General features: G+C 46.2%; 1 protein-coding gene across 3 annotated transcripts in view; it reads left to right on the plus strand.

Moving 5' to 3' along the window:
- Positions 1-18215, plus strand: part of FOXN3 (forkhead box N3) — a 171701-nt gene that overhangs the window by 48193 nt on the left and 105293 nt on the right. For all 3 annotated transcript variants that reach the window (XM_056851432.1, XM_056851433.1, XM_056851434.1), the window contains exon 3: positions 1425-1561. In XM_056851432.1, coding sequence (XP_056707410.1) covers positions 1425-1561 — 137 coding nt within the window. The remainder of the gene's footprint in view (positions 1-1424; positions 1562-18215) is intronic.

Below are 18215 nucleotides of genomic sequence, written 5' to 3' on the forward strand. Positions count from 1 at the left end.
TCTCTCTGGTCCCAGCAGCCATAACAGTTGCATGATACCATGTGGTCTCTAACCTCCAGGCGTGCCTGTGTCTTGCTGAAGCTTGGAGCTAGGGTCCCAGCCTGTCTTTCTATAATGTTGAGAAGAGCCTTCATGAATTAAACCTAGAGGTTAATCATAGAGTGTTCTGGTTGGCTACCTTGTTCTTGAAATGTCTGCTTCTTGGCCAGAAGAAGAGAGAGAGAAAAAGAGTTTTTAATATGCCAACTTCCTCTACCACTTAAAGAAGAATCAAACCGGTTTACAATCACCTTCCCTTCCTCTCCCCACAACAGACACCCTGTGAGGTAGGTGGGACTGAGGGAGCTCTAAGAAAGCTGTGACTAGCCCAAGGTCACCCAGCTGGCTTCATGTGTAGGAGTGGGGAAACCAACCTGGTTCACCAGATTAGCGTCTGCCTCTCATGTGGAGGAGTGGGGAATCAACCCCAGCTCTCCAGATTAGAGTCCACCTCTCCAAACCACCACTCTTAACTATTCTACCACACTGTGATGCCAGTTCAAGGAAATACAGTGACCAGTCCTCTGAACTTCATCATGAGTGACATATTTTGGCAAAACCTTACCTGTGGTAAACAAACCAAATACCATGACGGTTGTCCACATTCGGAGGTGGTAAACCTCTGAATTCCAGTGCCAAGAGGCAACATCAGGGGAAGGCCTTGGCCTCTATGCTCTCTTGTTGGCCTTCCAGAGTTGGCTACTGTATAGGACAGGATGCTGGACTAGATCAACCACTGGTCTCAACCAGCACGGTGGTTCTTATGTTCTTATGATTCTTTCTGCCTAGAAGCTTAATATACTAGACCTCCCAGATGAGTACTTTACAGTGAAGTTTTGTTTTTAGCTCTACTTAGTTTTTTGTTTTTTTTAATTGGGTGCAGGAAAAGATGTTGGGCTAACTTTTTGTGTTAGAGTGGCAATAGTGTCTGCTGGCTGAATGCTTAAGTTCTTTTATTTCTTTAAATTGGTTTGCTAGGGTGCTTTAAAAAACACCTCCAATTTTCTTTTATAGTCGCAAAACAAAATAGCAGTTGTATTCCCGGTCTGAGAGGCTTATTGAACTTCCAAGTTGGCATTGAAGAATAATTATGATCTTTCAGTGTGGGGTGTGTGTGTATGTGAAAGAGATGGAGTTTCCAGCAAACTACTGAACCATGCTTAGTAACATCTATTTTCACAGATTCCTTACAATATCCAATCTGCCTCAATTCTTTTTAACCATTAAAAGTGAAATACTGCATCACCTAATCTAAACTACGTGACAAAGAAACGAGAGTTGTTGTTCTCTGAATGCAAGAAGGCATATTCTCAATCTTCTAAGAAGTCAGAAATAGACTTACTATGTCACTTACTTATTTTTGTTCTTTTTTGCCTCCTTTGCAGAGTATTGGGAAGGGGTCTTTATGGTGTATAGACCCAGAATATAGACAAAACCTTATCCAGGCTTTGAAGAAGACTCCCTATCATCCATATTCTCATGTGTTTAGCACACCTCCAGCATCTCCTCAGGCATATCAAAGGTAAGAGAATTTGGACATACTTTTATTTGGGCAATTCTTTGGATCTCTTTGAAATGGCCTCTCAGGCAATGGTTCTGTAAGCTGACTTCAGTTTTATGTGAGTTAAAGTATATCAGATTAATGTTAAATAGGTCGGAGTGTTCATTCCTGTTTAACCATATAAGGTATGCCTTGATAGATGGACACATGAAGCCCCCTTATATTGTCAGACCATCGGTCTAACAAGGTCAGTATTGTCTGCTCAGACTGGCAATGGGTGTTCAGGGTCTCAAATGGAGGCCTTTCACGTCACATACTACTTGATACTTGAGCCTTTTCACTGGAGATGCCAGAGACTGAACCTGGGATCTTCTGCATGCAAAGCTGATATTCTACCACTGAGTCACAGCACACGTACACACACGTGCGCACACACGCCTCAGATCACCTAATTAAGCATTGTCAGACTAGGACATGGGACAACTGAGTTCAAATCCCTCAGCCATGGAAACCCACCAGCTGACCTTGGGCCCATCATAGATCTCTCAGCCTAACCTTCCCTCACAAGGTTGTTGTGAGGATGAAGTGGAGGAGAGGGGAACCATTCGAAAAGCCACTTTGAGTCCCCAATCAGGGAGAAAAGCAGGATGTAAATAAAATAAGCAACCAAATTGCTCTGTGGTTGATTGGTAGACTGCAGCCTACCTTCTACCCATCCCTGCCATAAAGAATTAAAACAGTTGTGAAAAGCATCATAAAGTCCTAAATGATCAGTGCTTAAATCCTTTTGTTGGACTTGTGGTATTCCTTACCGTGTTTGGCGGATCCAGCATATTCATTGTAGCTTCTCAGGCTAAGTTGGTGCTCTTGTGGATTTGAACCAAAAATTCAACTTCCTGTACTCCTGGGCAACCCCTGAAATGTAAATTGCAATAAATCAATCCAGGTTTTCTTCTTTTCCTGCCTTTTGCAAATCTTTAGTGCTCTGAAAGCAGGTTATTGGTGAGTTGTCTTTTCTGTCTTGTTGCTCAAGTGTTTTGGAGATTGCCTTGCCAATGTAGCTATAGCGTCTCATGCAAACATTTGCTTCCAGGTGACTGAAAGCTATTTCTTGTTGTTGTAGTTACCTTTTCTCTGTGAGACGAGTCAGTTTAGTTATGCGAGTTGCCAAGGTGTGTGTGTGTATGCCTTCTGAAAAACAAAGGGGGGCTCTCCTTTTTACTTGGAGGGGGAAAGTGAAGCGTGGCTGGAACGTGTGACTTAAGAAATTCTAGTATCAATGTAATTGTGGAGGTTTCTTGTTTGCGACTAACTCAAGGAATCCAAGGTGTGAGATAATTATGGGATATCCGATCAGCTTCATAATAAATGTCTAGACAGTAAATGATTTGAGTTTCAATCCAAATTACACTTTTCTGGATGTAAGTCCCATTGAATAAGATGGGGCTTTCTTCTGAGTAGACCTGCTTAGGATTGCTCCCTTGATAGATCAGGAAAGTTTAAGTGGCACCTGCTGCTAGCTTGGTGGTGGTAGAAAGTGCCGTCAAGTCACAACTGACTTAACGGCGACCCCATAGGGTCTTCAAGGCAAGAGACGTTCAGAGGTGGTTTGCCATTGCCGGTCTCTGTGTGAGCTAAGGGAGTTGCGAAAGAACTGTGACTGGCCCAAGGTTGACCAGCAGGTTTCATGTGGAGGAGAATTGAACCCAGTTCCCCAGATTAGAGTTCATTGCTCTTAATGATGACACCACGCTGGCTGCTAGCTTAGAAGCCTTAAGAAGGGGTTAGACGGGTTTGTGGAAGAGAGGTCCATCAGAAGCTATGAGCCACAACGGCTGAATGGGACCGCAGTGTTTAGAGGCTGTATACTTCTGAACGCTACTTGTGGGGCTGGGGGACAGTAACTGGGGCAGATTTTAACCCATGGGCCTTCTATCTGGCTGTTGTGGGAAACAGGATGTTAGACGAGACGGATCCAGTAGGGCTGTTCTTATTAAAACCACTGCAGTGCCTAGGGCAACATTAGGCAACAACTACAGCCCAGTAACCTGTTGCATGAAATACATATGTGTGAGTCTTTTTGTGTGTCTTCAGATGTGTCTGCTACCAGAGCTGTGGGTTGATTTTTTGTTAGGGTTTGGTTTAGGATAGTATTATTGTTTTGTATATTCCCTCTCTTTAATATACATTCTTCCTCGCGGAGCAGCATGTACAATAATGCAATTCAGGTAATGTTAATGAAGTTCTCGAGCATCTCTGTTGAGCAGCGGCGTGCCGTCGCATGGCCAGACAATCAATCTTCAGGCAGAGATTGGGAGGAACAGCTGGGCTTTCACGGGAGACGGCTGTATGTCTGCCCTTGCTAGGCGATTAGCGTGATGGTAACCGTAGCAACCAGAGCATCTCCATAGCAACGCATAGCTGAGACAGGTGCAGTTGCATCACAAGGCTGTTTGTTGCCTGGCAAAAGGACAGGCCATTAGTGCTTAGATATACGCTGTTTCCTTGGCAACAAATAACCCTACATAGCAACTGCAGTGGGCTTGAAACATTTCCCCCCTCCCAAGTTATTTTTTTTTTAAAGTGGATTCTACCTGCTTGGATTTGTGTTTGAGTCTAAATCAACAGAATCAGAGCTTTCAGTGTGAGGGCATCTGACTTGAGAAGGTGCAATGACATGATCTGAGGTGTGAGGTGGGGGAAAAGAGCGAAGGAGAAAACTAGAGTTGTGCACACTTAAATATTGGCAAGTCTGCTTTGCCCTTTCCTCCTTAGTCCTTTGACATAGACTTTATAATGTTTGGGTTGTGTGCCACCCCCCCCGCCCCAGCAACAGCCGTTCTGCTATAGCGAAATGTTTAGTTTGTTGTTTGATGTTACAGAGCCATGTCGCTATAAGCAAGGGCTTAGGCTGCTTTAGCAACTGTGACATCTTATCCCTGGAGTGTGTAGCTCTGCCCTACGTGGCACTCCTATCACTGCTGGAAACTCCTTTTGTTCAGTGAAGTTTAGGACAGGTTTGGAATTGTCTCTCTTTCAACTGGAGGGTGGAAGAAGGAGCTGAGGATGGGGGGTGGCTGTGTTTCGTTTCCTCCACACCTGTGTTATGCTGATATCCTTGCACGGTCCTACTGCCATTCTTTAGATAGGGTGGCCTGTACTGCCATAGTGGTGATGCAGGTGATGGCTGAAAACCATTAGGCTGCCTAACCTAAGGATATGAGGTGTCAGATTCAAAGTGCATCTCTTCCATGAATTCACAAGGTGACCTTAGAAAAACATCTCCTCCTCCAGCCTCCATGAGCATAAGGATATTGGTATTATTAGCTGTTCAATGAACAACAATTTTTTTCCAGTATTCTTGCAGTGCAGTCTTAAGGAATTTACTTCTGTGGGCTCAGACGGGTGCAGCTCTCATTACAATGGTGCTTTTAGTCATAGAATTGGGTTTCTGACCCACATTTCTTCAAATGGAATTTGAAGGGAGACTGCAGCCAAGAGCCAAAAGGGAAACTGCAGCCAAGAAATCAGAAGGAGATTGAGACTAGGAAGGGCAGCCATGAAGGAGCCAGAAAAGATTTTGAAGTGTAAGGATGTGTCACTGACCACCAAGACTAGATTAATTCATGCCATCGTATTTCCTATTACAATAAAAACTTGCATAACACTTTTAACTTTAACTTCTCTTAGCAGACTCCTCTCGGGAGATAACCATTCAAGTAGCCAAATTCTGCCTCCAGTCTAGTGGGATTCGTAAACGGCTAACTGAAAACGTTTCCCAGTAGAAGATCTTTCCACCTCTTCTTCAGATCATCCTTCCAGAATCCATCAACTTTTATTATTTTATTTTATTATTTTAACCTAACTTTGATTTTTACCTAGAGCTGATATTGTATCGAAATGAAACTTGACTTGAAAAGGGTCAGGTTTGTGATCACAACATTGTGACCATTCAAAACCTGAACTGTGTCTTAAACACAACTTTTACTGAAAATCAAGGACAAGATGTATAGAACTATACATTTTGAACAAAATAGGGTTGAAGAAGAAGAGTTGGTTTTTATATGCCGACTTTCTCTACCACTTAAGGCAGAATCAAGCCGGCTTACAATCACCTTCCCTTCCCCTCCCCACAACAGACAACCTGTGAGGTAGGTGAGGCTCAGAGAGCATGACTTGCCCAAGGTCACCCAGCTGGCTTCATGTGTAGGAGAGGGGAAACAAATCCAGTTCACCAGATTAGCCTCAGCCACTCATGTGGAGGAGTGGGGAATCAAACCTGGTTCTCCAGATCAAGACTCCACTGCTCCAAACCACTGCTCTTAACTACTACACCACTCTGGCTCGAGTAGTACCAGAATCTATATGAGGGGGAGAAAAAAGTCTGTCAGCTCTAATTCATGAACTTCAAGAGGGTCTCTCTTACAGGTTCTGAGAACTAACTTTTCCTCATAGCAGTAGGGAAAATAATAATAAACACTGCAGAACAAAGGGCCGCACCAGAAGATGGCTGCTCTTCTGCTGACTACCCTTTTCATTGCTCCACAGGCTGTCTTCTCTGGAAGGAGTCCCCGATAATAAAGATAGTAATGGTGCTGAATAGGTACAAAGTGACTGAGTGTGCTGCTTGAACTGCCAGACTTGATGAACAGCCCATCCAAGTGTGTGTGTGTGTGTGTGTGTATGTAGTGGCCGTTAAGTCAAGCCGACTTATGGCAACCTTATAAGGGTTTCAAGGCAAAAGTCATTCAGAGGTGGTTTGCCATTGCCTGCCTCTGCATAGTGACCCTGGTATTCCTTGCTGGGTTTCCATCCAAGTACTAACCAGGGCCAACCCTGTTTAGCTTTCAAAATCTGACAGGATCAGGCTAGCCTGGGCTATCCAGGGGTTTACTCTCTGCTAAATGGTTAGGATAGGATATATATCACTTGCTTGGATTAGTCAACCATCCCATTGGGATGTGTTAAGCGTGCCAAAATAATTCAGACAAAGGTTAAGCTAAATAACATGTGTCCCAGAATCCTCACACTTTAAATGTGATTGCCATAAGTCAGCTCATGTAGATAGACCTTCCAGAAGTATCTCTTGCTCAAGCTTTGGCAAGTCATTGGTAGAAGGATCTCTGGATGCTTTTGCTGCCTACCCTCTTAAACCTTCCATGTGTACATTCTCAACGGAGATGATGCAATAGGGCTATAAGAGAGGAGAGTTCTCAATTATTCAAAGAAGGATCCATTTTAGGGGTTTATAGAAATTAGCATCTGTCATATATGCCTTGTAATTTCTTGGCATGATTTCATGCAGCCCTCTTTAGGTAGCCGCCTTTGAAGATTGCTTGGACCTGTTACCTATTGCAAAGAATGGCTGCCTAGCTTTTAGCTTGCTTCACTGCTGAAGAATTTTCTCTCTTCAGACTAATTCATGTTTTGACCATTTAAAAATCCCTAAAAGTCTTGAACCCTGCATATTTTTGAGGTGCCCACTCCCTTGTAAACCTCCCTGACTCTTATGAATCTGATGCCCTGTACTGCTCTATGTATGTCCTCCTTTGGCTGATAGTGTGCACAAACAAGATTACAAGAAGGGGGTGGTATATACATTCAAATAGTAAATAGGCATCCATCGGGGGCTATAGCTGGAGGGAGGAGTATAGAAAAAAGAACATATGCTTTGTAAGTGCAAATTCCAAGATTCAATTAATGACACCTGTGATTACAAAGCGTCTTAAGTAGCAGGCCTTGAGGAGTCTCTCCCTCTTCATGTGGGTAGATTTAAATCTTGAAACAGGCTCCAGTTTTTTGTGCATTGGTACTATTTGGCAGACAGATAGTACCAATATGGAGCCAGCGTGGTGTAGTGGTTAAGAGCGGTGGACGGTAATCTGGAGAACTGGGTTTGATTCCCCATTCCTCCACATAAGTGGCGGACGCTAATCTGGTGAATTGGATTTGTTTCCCCACTCCTACACATGAAGCCAGCTGGGTGACCTTGGGCTAGTCACACTTTCTTAGCCCCACCTACCTCACAGGTTGTCTGTTGTGGGGAGTGGAAGAGAAGGTGATTGTAAGCTGGTTTGATTCTTCCTTAAGAGGAAGAGAAAGTCGGCATGTAAAAACCAACTCTTCTCCTCCTCCTCTTCAAATGCCCATAGTGGTTGGTCAATGGTTTGGTTGGTATTAAAGTAGTTACTCATTGAATCGTGATACTCCTGGATATCCATGGAACTGAATGATCGGGGGGGGGAGGGGACAAGATTGTGGTTTGAGTTCATTGGTTTTGGATTTCTGTTTCCTTTTTCTTCTGGCTTGCTTAGGGAAAAAATGGTTCGGTTAACTGGTTGAGCAACATATAAACTAAGTAAAATATGATACCGTAGAATTCAGTGCTCAACAAGCATTAAGAGTGGCTGACTCATTAAAGGAAACAGCTGTTCTACTTCAGGCATTGAATTAGCCAAGCAAGAAAGATAGTATTATCACCCATGGTTGCTAGTTGAGAGTTGATTACACCCACTTTTGATCTGGTATGCTCTGCATACAATTGTGATACACTTACTGCTGTATCATCCGTTTTCTTGGCTTTCTGGTCATCCCAGGTATAAACTTTCCTCCCATATTCATTATACCCATGTGTATATGTACTTTCCAATTTAAGAGGCTACATCTGAAGAAATGAGCTCTAGTTCACAAACGTTTATACCACGGATCATGCAACAGTCTTTAATGTGACAGAAATCTCTTTACAAAACATGTAAGATTTCTGGATTTAAGCTGCTAAGGTAGAATTTTTTTTAACCATCGAAATATGCCCTGCTGTAAACAACACTGTGGTTTAATGTGGTTCTTCCCTCACTTTCTCTTATTTTCATATCCCACTTCTTTACATCACTTTAGACCTGCACTCCCATTCCCCCTTAGGATTTCTCAGACCTCTTGAACCTGAGGCACAGGGCGAAAACGCATGGTCGCTTTAGCCTCCGTCCTTTATTCCCTGTTTCAGCCAGGATTCAGCCAGGATCGAACGTATACGTTTCGCCGAACGTGCTTTCGATCCTGGCTAAATCCTGGCTGAAATAGGGAATAAAGGAGGCTAAAGCGACCATGCGTTTTCGCCCACAGTCTGCTTCACTGCCTCCCTCAATTGTAACAAACTGCGCTACCCCCAGGATCACTCTTGATCCTCACTTTTTTAAGCCTCCAGAAACACTGGCATTCTTTTAAGTAGTGGATCAAGCTTTCTCCTTTCATATGCAGTTTGCCAAGTTTTATGCAGTTGACTACAGCAGGGGCCTGGTATGACATAAATGTCACTTGGTCAGGCCGGGCCATGCCTCGCCATCCCAGATCTAGTGTGTGTGTGGGGGGGGCTGCTTCAGTTGGCTTGCCATCCTAGATTAGGGCTGGGGGAGGTGGTAGATGCCTTGGCTGGCTTGCAGGCTGGATAAGGGCTCTCAAGGGGCCGGATCCATCCCGTGGGCCGTATGTCTGACACCCCTTGTCTACAGGTTTCTGTACTGCTGGGTTTGGCTATTAAGGGTGCATGTATTTATTGCTGGATGTTAAAAGATTTAAAAGTAAAACTAAAGTACTTTATTTCCCCCAAATGAAGAGTGTATAACTAATTAAAATATATGATGTGTGATGTATTTTGGTTATTAGATTGCCTCCAGAATGCAAACTGTAAACAAGGCAGCATTTGATACTGAAGTAATTTCACCACTGACAGTCCTTTTAAAACAGTGGTAATCTTTATAACTGTGTGTGTTATATATAGAAGCAGCATTAAATTCCCATATAGATGAAAAAAATCTGGATAGTGTGAAACTGGCCTAACTAGTTCTCAAAAACAATCAGAATCTCCAAAGGAGGAACCGATTTTCCCATTTGCAAGTCAGCAGTTTACAGCAAGTTGCTAAATGAAACTGTGGTTTTAGGTGTGCAGATGCTATCTTCAAAGAACAGTTGCCTGACTGCATTCCTGTTGCGTCCTGAAAAAAACCCTCTGGAAGACCAAAGACTTTGCCTATATAGTTCAGTGACTGAAATTAATAAACTACATGCAGAATGACTTTAATTCTCCCAATATTAAGATGCCTCTGGGGGAGCTGGATTAACAGAAGGAATTACAAGGTTTATACAGCTAGGCTGGCAGGATCTCACAGAGGCAAATTGACCCCACTGTTTGCGTCTTTTCAAACCTTGCAGAGAAACAAATGCATGGAAGTTTGACACGGACAATTTCAGAGCTTACTTTGCTGAGTGTTGTGGCTATTCTGTTACTGTCCCCTGCAGCATTTTGGGGCGACTGCTGAGAGCAAATTTCCCATTTGCGTAAGCTTTCATGGGTGTCTTCAGGCCTTGTTACTTGTGTTGATATTTCCTAGTTGCTTTTCTGCATTTAAGTTGCTTCGAGTATTTGGTGCCGTTATAAAATCGAGCATAAAAACATCAAGAGTGAACCAGGGAGATTTAAAAAAATACATACTAAAAGTTTTTAAAAACCCGTAAAAGCCACATAATTTTTTTAGACTGGCAACTACAGGAAATAGTTCTCAGAAGCCAACCTTTTTCACTCGGTATGGCAATAGGAAGGAATAACCTGGTGGATCTCTATGGGTGGGAAACTGTAGTGTGAACTCTGGCAGATTTTTTTTTAACTGTAGCTTCCTGCCCACATGTCCCTGTAATAGGGCAGGTGAGAAACCTAATAAACAAATGAAAACAAATCTACCTACTTTATCCTTGTTGATGTATTGTAAATAAACCATAAACATAACGATTGAATATTCCCTGGCAGTTGATGTCACTGATGATTTTGACAAAGCAGAGATTTCTAATTCCCATCCGGAAAGCAAACCTGTTTACGCTGGCTCAGAGTGTAGCCCACAAAATGTACACTCTGTCCATAGAAATGTTTGCAGAGCTAAAGCAAATTCATGTGTCACTACCAACTTTTTGGGGGGGTACCTTTCTAATGACCTACCATGTATTCTCTTCCTTTAAAACAAATATTTTGCTGAAAAAAACAAAAACCAACTTGCATTTAAGAAAAAGAGGCAGAAGATCTTGCAGAGTCATGAGGGTGTATGCGTGGGCACGTTTGCACAGAAGGGGCTGAGAGAGAAAAGTTATTTGTTTTTTTCAGTTTGTGGAGGGGAGGGAATGACCTGTGCCCATCTCCTCACAGGCTTGTAAGGCAGTAATCACTGGGGGAAGGGTTGAGAGGGATAAACACTTTCAAAATCATAGAGCTGGAAGGTTCCACCAGGATCATCTAGTCCAACCCCCGGCACAATGCAGGAAATTCACAACTACACCCCCCACACACACCCAGTGACCCCTACTCCATGCCCAGAAGATGGCAAAAAAACCCAAAAAACCCTCCACGATCCCTGGCCAATCTGGCCTGGAGGAAAATTGGTTCCTGACCCCAAAGTGGCGATCGGCATTACCCTGGGCATGTAAGAAAGGGCCATGAGAGCCAAAGATTGACGCAAGCCTTTCTACCCTCCCTCTCATGATCTGCCTAAGTTCACAGAATTTGCATTGCTGTCAGATAGCCATCTAGCCTCTGCTTAAAAACTTCAAAGAAGATGGTTGTGCTTTTATAAGTTACATTTTTTCACATTTTTTTTGAAAATGCTTAATATTTTAATGCTTTTACAATTCTTGAGCGGTTGTGAATAATCCTGTCCTTCAGAACGAGACCTTTAAAAATATCTTTGGAAAGATTCCTTAACCAGAACTACTATCACGTGGCTTGCTCTCAGAGCCTCTGTAAACAAGGTTTTCCTACATGGAGATCAAATCTTTGTTTGAAAGTTTACTTTTAATGCCTTAAGCAGCCTGGGACTGACATATTGGATGGACTAACAGCCTGTTCATTAAAATCTACGATGGAGGCCCTGCTCCATCCTTGGAGGTAAAGTGAGTGGCAACTAGAGACAGGGCCTTCTCTGAGGCTCAGGCGTCTTGAGCTGTGGGTTATTTCCTTGCATCATCAGGGTAGGCAGGACCAATTTTTGAGCTTCCTGTCTCCCCTTGGCGGGAAATAGCCTGCAAAGCCTCAGTTCTGTCCGGCCTCGGAAAGGGGAAGCAGGTTGCAGGAACAGCTCCATGCTTTTTCTGCCTATGACATTAGCTAACTAGCACTTGTGATTGTCTTTTTGTTTTAGTTTATCTGTAGTCAGTAGTCTACTTACCTCTGTGTTGTTTAGTCCTCCATTCCTTTTGTACTTCTGTATGTACTTCTGTGTGTCTCCCCCCCCCCCCCGGGGTTGTTTTTCGGAGGAGCTAAAATGGCCGACGCCATTTTAGAAAGGGAAGACGATCTCCTGTCAGTCTCCGATTACCAACTAGGACTGGTCCAATCCGCCCAAAAAGAGACTGACTCTCCCAACGGACACTCTGGCGATCCCTTAGGGAGCACCAATCAAGGAGCGTCCGCGCAGGGCGGCATCACGACCACAGCTGCTAGGGTGAAAAAGGCGCGAAAAGGCGCTCCACCGCCGCAAGCTGCACCGCAGCTACAAGCTGCGCCGCAGCTGCAGGGACTCAAAAAGAGATAGCGCGGCTACATTAGCGGAGCCTCAATGAGAGCCGGGAAAAGAACACCTGCCTTCTCATCGCGCGCACACACTGCGGCAATCATGACCCCCACGGTCTATTCTGGGGCAGCAGAACCATCCCTGCAGTTGGGAGACGGTAATTCCCCCCCTCTCCATCGGCGGCGGCGGGCGGTAATTTTATTACCCAGGAGGAGGCGGATGCCTGGGTAAATCTGGCTCTGCAGAGGTAATGGCAAGCCTATCTGGCCTTTCAGTTGAGACTCCCTCCCTTTCCCTGGCCAGGTCCTTCTGAGTCACCTTCCTCACCGGCCACTTCCAATAATACTGGGACGGCTGAGAATTTATCGGCTGTCCAGGTCCCCTCTACCAGCGGCCAATGGCCAACCAAGGCAGCCCTAAAAGCCAATACCAGTGTGGAGACGCAACAGTCCTCTTTGGCTGGTTCCCATTCTCCTTCCCTCGACTCTGGCAAGGAAAGAGAGGAGGGAGAGTTTGACTCCGATGAAGAGACACCTCCCCCCGAAGAGCAACAGAGCCGCCTGTTTTCAGGGGAGGATTATCAGAGTTTATTGGCAAAAGCCATTCTGGCCCTGGATTTAAATGAGGAGGTGGTCTCCTAGGAGGTGACCAAGCCCAGACTGAAACAAGGGGTTGCTGAGTGCTTCCCTAGGAAAAAGCCAATAACAATTTAGTGCCTTTTCCTGATTTTTTTCCCTCAGAGCTGTACAGGAGGAGTGGGATAACCCTGCCTCAAATAAACAGGCCCCCCCACTGTTAAAAAAACTATCATCTGGCACTTCACACTATAAATTTACTAAAAGTACCACTGGTGGATGTGCCAGTTGTGGACTTACAAACCCCGGGCCTTATCCCCGAGGAAGGTCTGGGATCTTTGAAGGATCAACTGGATAGAAAATCCAATTCCCGCATCAGAAAGGTGCATGAGAGTTCAGCCCTGGCCATTCAAGCAAGCGCAACCACCTCCATTTTTGCTCGCGCCTCCTATCTATGGGTTAAAAAGCTCATACAGTTGGTCCCTCCGGAAAACCACAGAATTATCAGAGGCCTGGAGAGAGTGCAAAGTGCTATCACCTTAATGGCCGACACCTTGCTAGACACCATGTCTTTCGTGGCGCGCTTGACGGCCTCGGTTATCTCAATAAGAAGGGCTCTGTGGTTACGCGCTTGGCCCGCAGATTTTAAGGCCAAGACCACGCTCATGTCTTAACCGATCCAAGAGGGCAGACTGTTTGGGGGGAAAACTAGACAAAATTCTGGTCGAAACAAAGGACAAAAAAACAGGCACTCCCAAAGTAATTTAAAAAGGAGTCACGTCAGTCCTCATACCCGTCCTTTCGTTCTTCATGCACCCCCAACAGATACAGATCTGGTTATAGAAAGGGATCGTGGAATCCAAACCCCCGGCCCTTTCGGAAGGGGGGAAAATTCTCAAGACCCCAATCCCAACAAACACGTCCCAACAGAAAAGACAAATTTCCAAAAAACAATCCCCATTGACGCCATTCAGTGGCCTATGGGAGTGAGACTTCAACATTTCATCTCCAATTGGCTCCCTTCAAACCCGGACAAGTGGGTCTTCCAGGTAATATCCAAGGGTCTTCCAGGTAATATCCAACTCCCTCCTGAGGGATCGGTTTTTACAGTCTCCCATTCCCTTCAAACCACAAAAACAAGCCAGAACACGCAGGGCAGTTCATCATCTGCTATCCATCAAAGCTATAGAGCCGGTCCCCTCCCCCGAGAGGCGCCTAGGGATTTATTCCATATTTTTCCCCCAAAAAGAACAGGGACTGGAGGTCCATCCTGGATCTGAAGTATCTAAACAGACAGATGGCACGCAAGCATTTTCGGATGGAGACCTTAAAATCCATCGTAGAATCCTTGCTTCCGGGCACCTTTATGATGGCAGTGGACCTAACAGAGGCATACCTACATGTGCCTATCCATCCCTCACACAAACTCTTTCTCCGCTTCACATTTGGCCACTGCAATTTTCAATTCAGGGCTCTTCCCTTTGGTCTGGCCTCCGCCCTGAGGGTCTTCACAAAAATACTAGTCACAGTCATAGCTGCGCTAAGACAGAAGGGTATTCAGGTACATCCGTACCTGAACGACATTCTGATTTGTGCGCAGTCACAGCAGTCCCTTCTACACACAGCAAGGGTAATTCAGACCCTTCAGAATCATGGCTACTTAATCAATTTCCTCAAAAGTTCCATTACACCATCCCAGTCCATGGTCCACTTGGGGGTCAGGATAGAATCTATCCACAACACCCTGTCCCTTCCTCGGGATCGGATCCTGAAAATAACAACTCTGGCTTCCTCTATAGCAAAATCAAGAAAAGCCAAACTTATGTCCTTGGCAAGGCTGTTGGGTCTCATGGTGGCCTGCATAGTGGTGGTACCTTGGGCCCGCTTCCATTCCAGACCACTCCAGTGGCAGATCCGTCCCTTTCAGAGGGACATTGCCAAGAAAAGAGACACGTTAATTCCCATCTCCTCAGAAACAAGGAGGAGTCTGTTCTGGTGGTCACAATACTCAAACCTCTGCCACCCCACTCAATACATTCACGAGGAACCGGCTCAAATATTCAGAGACGCCAGTCTGGGGGGATGGGGAGCCACATTTTTGACTCATACAACACAGGACAGATGGTCTTCACAGGAAACTACCCTACACATCAGTCTTTTGGAATTGAGGGCAGTAAAACTAGCTCTTAGAGTCTTTGCCCCTCTCCTTCAGGGACTACATGTCCTGGTGAGAACTGACAACATTGCAACCAAGGCCCATCTAAACAAACAGGGAGGGTCCCACTCCTCTTCCCTACGTCAGGAAGCAGTACAAATTCTCGCATGGGCGCAGAACAACCTCAAGTCTATTCGAGCAGAGCACATAAAGGGGGTACTAAATGTTCAAGCGAACCGGTCAAGCCCAAGTTCGCAGACGAAGGGGAGTGGTCCTTGGACCAGGAGGTTGTCTGGCAAATTACCACCAAATTCGGCATTCCCTTAGTAGACTTATTCGCCTCTGTAGAAAACTCCAAGGTTCCAAGATTCTTTTCAAGATACCACGACCCGGCACAGAGGGCGTCGACCCTCTCCTCAGTCAGTGCCCCCCAGGATTGCTCTACGCCCGTGTTGGCGAACCTATGGCATGTGTGCCGACTCCGGCACGCGTAGCCCTCTCTGCTGGCACGCGCGGTTTCTCGCCCCTCCCTCTCTCAGCTGAGCTGCGGCCGTGGCTCAGCTGTTCCTCCAAGCCGCTGGCCTGTTTTTACAATGCCCCTTTGCCCGCGCCGCCTCTCCCCTCTGTCTGCGCTCCTGCCATAGGCAGAGCCATAGACGCTGCTTGTGGGGCAGGCAGAGCCAGCAGATGCACATTGTCCCCTTTCGCCCAGCTCTGCTCTCGCTGCATCGCCCCCCTCTCCTTTGTCCAGCCTCCCTGTCAAATTCCCTGCTCTGGGCGGGGCTTGTGGGGCAGGCAGAGCCGGCGCCGGCTGTTTCGCGAGCTCCTGTTCCACCCGCGCCGCCCGCTCTGCTTCTCCTGCCTGCAACCGCAAGCCCAAAATCACCCCCTTTTCCCCTTTTTTCCCTGTCCCTGCCGGCTCCTGCGGGACAATCGCTGGGGGGAGGGGGGGAGAAGATCTCCCACCCTCTGCTCCTATGGGGGCCAATGCCCCTGCCTCCACCGGCGCTTCTGCTCCTCCTCTGGGGGTGAATGCCCCCCTCTCCGAGACTCCAGCCGCTTCCTCCGCCATCAGCGCCACTCGCGCCGCCTCCGCCGAGTCTTCCATCACTGCCGCCGCTGCCAAATCCTCTGCTGCCGCCACCGCTCCGCGCACCCCTGTGCGCTCCGCCTCCGTCTCTTTCCCGAGCCGTTCCTACTGTGCGTCTGCTGCCTGCTCGCTCCTTGAAGTCCGCACTGGTGAGGGCGGCGGGGGCCCTCCGTGAACAGGTCGGCCACTCCTCCTGCCTTCCAATGCCCCAGTTCACTGGCGCGCTGCTCCTCTCTCCATCGCCCACCTTCAGGATCGCCCCCTCTGTCTTCAACTCTACGTTCCCTCGCCTCCTGGTCCTCTTCACCCTCCCTCCTCTTCTCTCCTCTCCTCTGTCCTGTCAGTGCCTCCAGGCTGCGCGCCCAATGCTGCAGCCCCTGCGCCGGCTGCCCGTGCTTGGCGCTGCAGCTGCTGAAGTCCAACTCAGATTTGTAGCCTGCTTGGATGAAATTAGGCTGTTTATGAATGAAAAAGGGCAGGAATATCCACAGCTCACTGATATTGCCTGGCTTACCAACCTCATGTTTTTATAGATTTTACACAACACTTCAGTGTACTGAACAAACAACTACAAGGCATAGGGAAAACAGCAGAAAGGATGTTTTGTAATATCAAAACATTTGAGAGAAAACTGCAGGTTTTTGAAAGAGACCTTGAAAGTGGGCAGTTGAAATATTTTCCAAAACTAAAAATGCATTTAGAAAATTCTACAACATTTGCAGACAATCCTACAAGCCATCAGGAAATCTACAAGGAATTTTCTAGCATTGTAGCAGCTGCACAGGTGAATTTTAGCTACAGATTTTTACAGTTCCGTAAGATGGAGACAACCCTGTGTTTTCTTACTTCTCCAGATAAAGCCAAACTTGAAGAACTTGATCTTTCCTGCCTACACTGGTTAGATTTAGAAAATCAATAAAAAGTTGTTTGTATCATTGAAAGCTCTGTTATTGTGTTTTTCTTTTAAGGCAAAAGATGTGAATGTATGAGTTGTTTTTTCTAAACTAAAACCTCAGTATTCAGGTTGGCACTCGGCGATAAATAAATGGGTTTTGGGTGAATGTATGAGTTGTTTTTTCTAAACTAAAACCTCAGTATTCAGGTTGGCACTCGGCGATAAATAAATGGGTTTTGGGTTGCAGTTTGGGCACTCGGTCTCTAAAAGGTTCGCCATCACTGCTCTACGCCTTCCCGCCCCTGCCTATATTGCTAAAAGTACTAAGAACTATTCGGAAAGAGCGGGCCAACGTCATTCTAACAGCACCATTCTGGCTCTGCCGACCCTGGTTTACAACCCCGTGACAGATGTTGTGCCAGGAACCTTGGAGAATTCCATCACAGTGGGGAACTCTCCGCCAAGGTCACCTAGTCCGCGCAGACCCCCAATGGTTTTGCTTGACCGCCTGGCACTTGAGAGGAGATCCTTAATAGATAGATACTCAGAGGCCGTTGTTGCTACTATACTAGAAACACGATGTCCTGCCACTAGACGCATATATAATGCCTCATGAAAGGCCTTTGTCTGCTGGGCTAGAAGAAAAAAGGTCGACTCCATACAACCGGGGGTTCACAAGGTCCTCGAGTTTCTACAGGAGGGTCTGCAGCTCAAACTCTCCGCTTCCACATTGCGAAGACAGGTTGCTGCACTTTCCACTGTTATCCCACAATGTGATGGGGTCCCTATGTCCAGGCATCAACACATCGTTGCCTTTATATAAGGGGTGACTCAGACTCAGCCCCCAATCACCCATCATTTTCCCTCTTGGAGCCTTAAACTTGTGCTCAACGCACTCACCAAACCGCTGTTTGAGCCCCTCTGAGTGGTTTCCCTAAAATACCTTCTTATGAAGGTATTATTTCTGATCTCCATCACTTCATCAACACGTGTTTCTGAAATCAGGGCCCTGTCCATACGTAAGGGTCTCTGCATCTTTCACAAGGACAAGGTGGTTCTGTTTCCTGACCCTACCTTCACCCCAAAGGTCAATTCTAGATTCCATAGATCACAAGAGATTAACTTACCATCCTTTTGCCCAAGACCGTCCTGTCCCAAGGAAAGATCCTGGCATACGCTTGACCTGTGTAGGGCAATCCGTATTTTTATTGACAGAACTTCTGACCTTAGGCTGTCTGGTTTTATGTTCGTTGGGATAAACAATCCTAACGAGGGAAAGAGGATGTCAATCGCGGCAATTAGCCGCACCCTTAGGCTCTGCATCCAAGAGGCTTATAGGGCCTCCAGGGTTCCCGCTCCTGAGGGCATCACTGCTCACTCCTTGCGCAGTGCAGCCACCACAGCAGCATTTGA

This window comes from Euleptes europaea, chromosome 6 (genome assembly GCF_029931775.1).
Source record: "Euleptes europaea isolate rEulEur1 chromosome 6, rEulEur1.hap1, whole genome shotgun sequence".
Lineage (NCBI taxonomy): Eukaryota > Metazoa > Chordata > Lepidosauria > Squamata > Sphaerodactylidae > Euleptes > Euleptes europaea.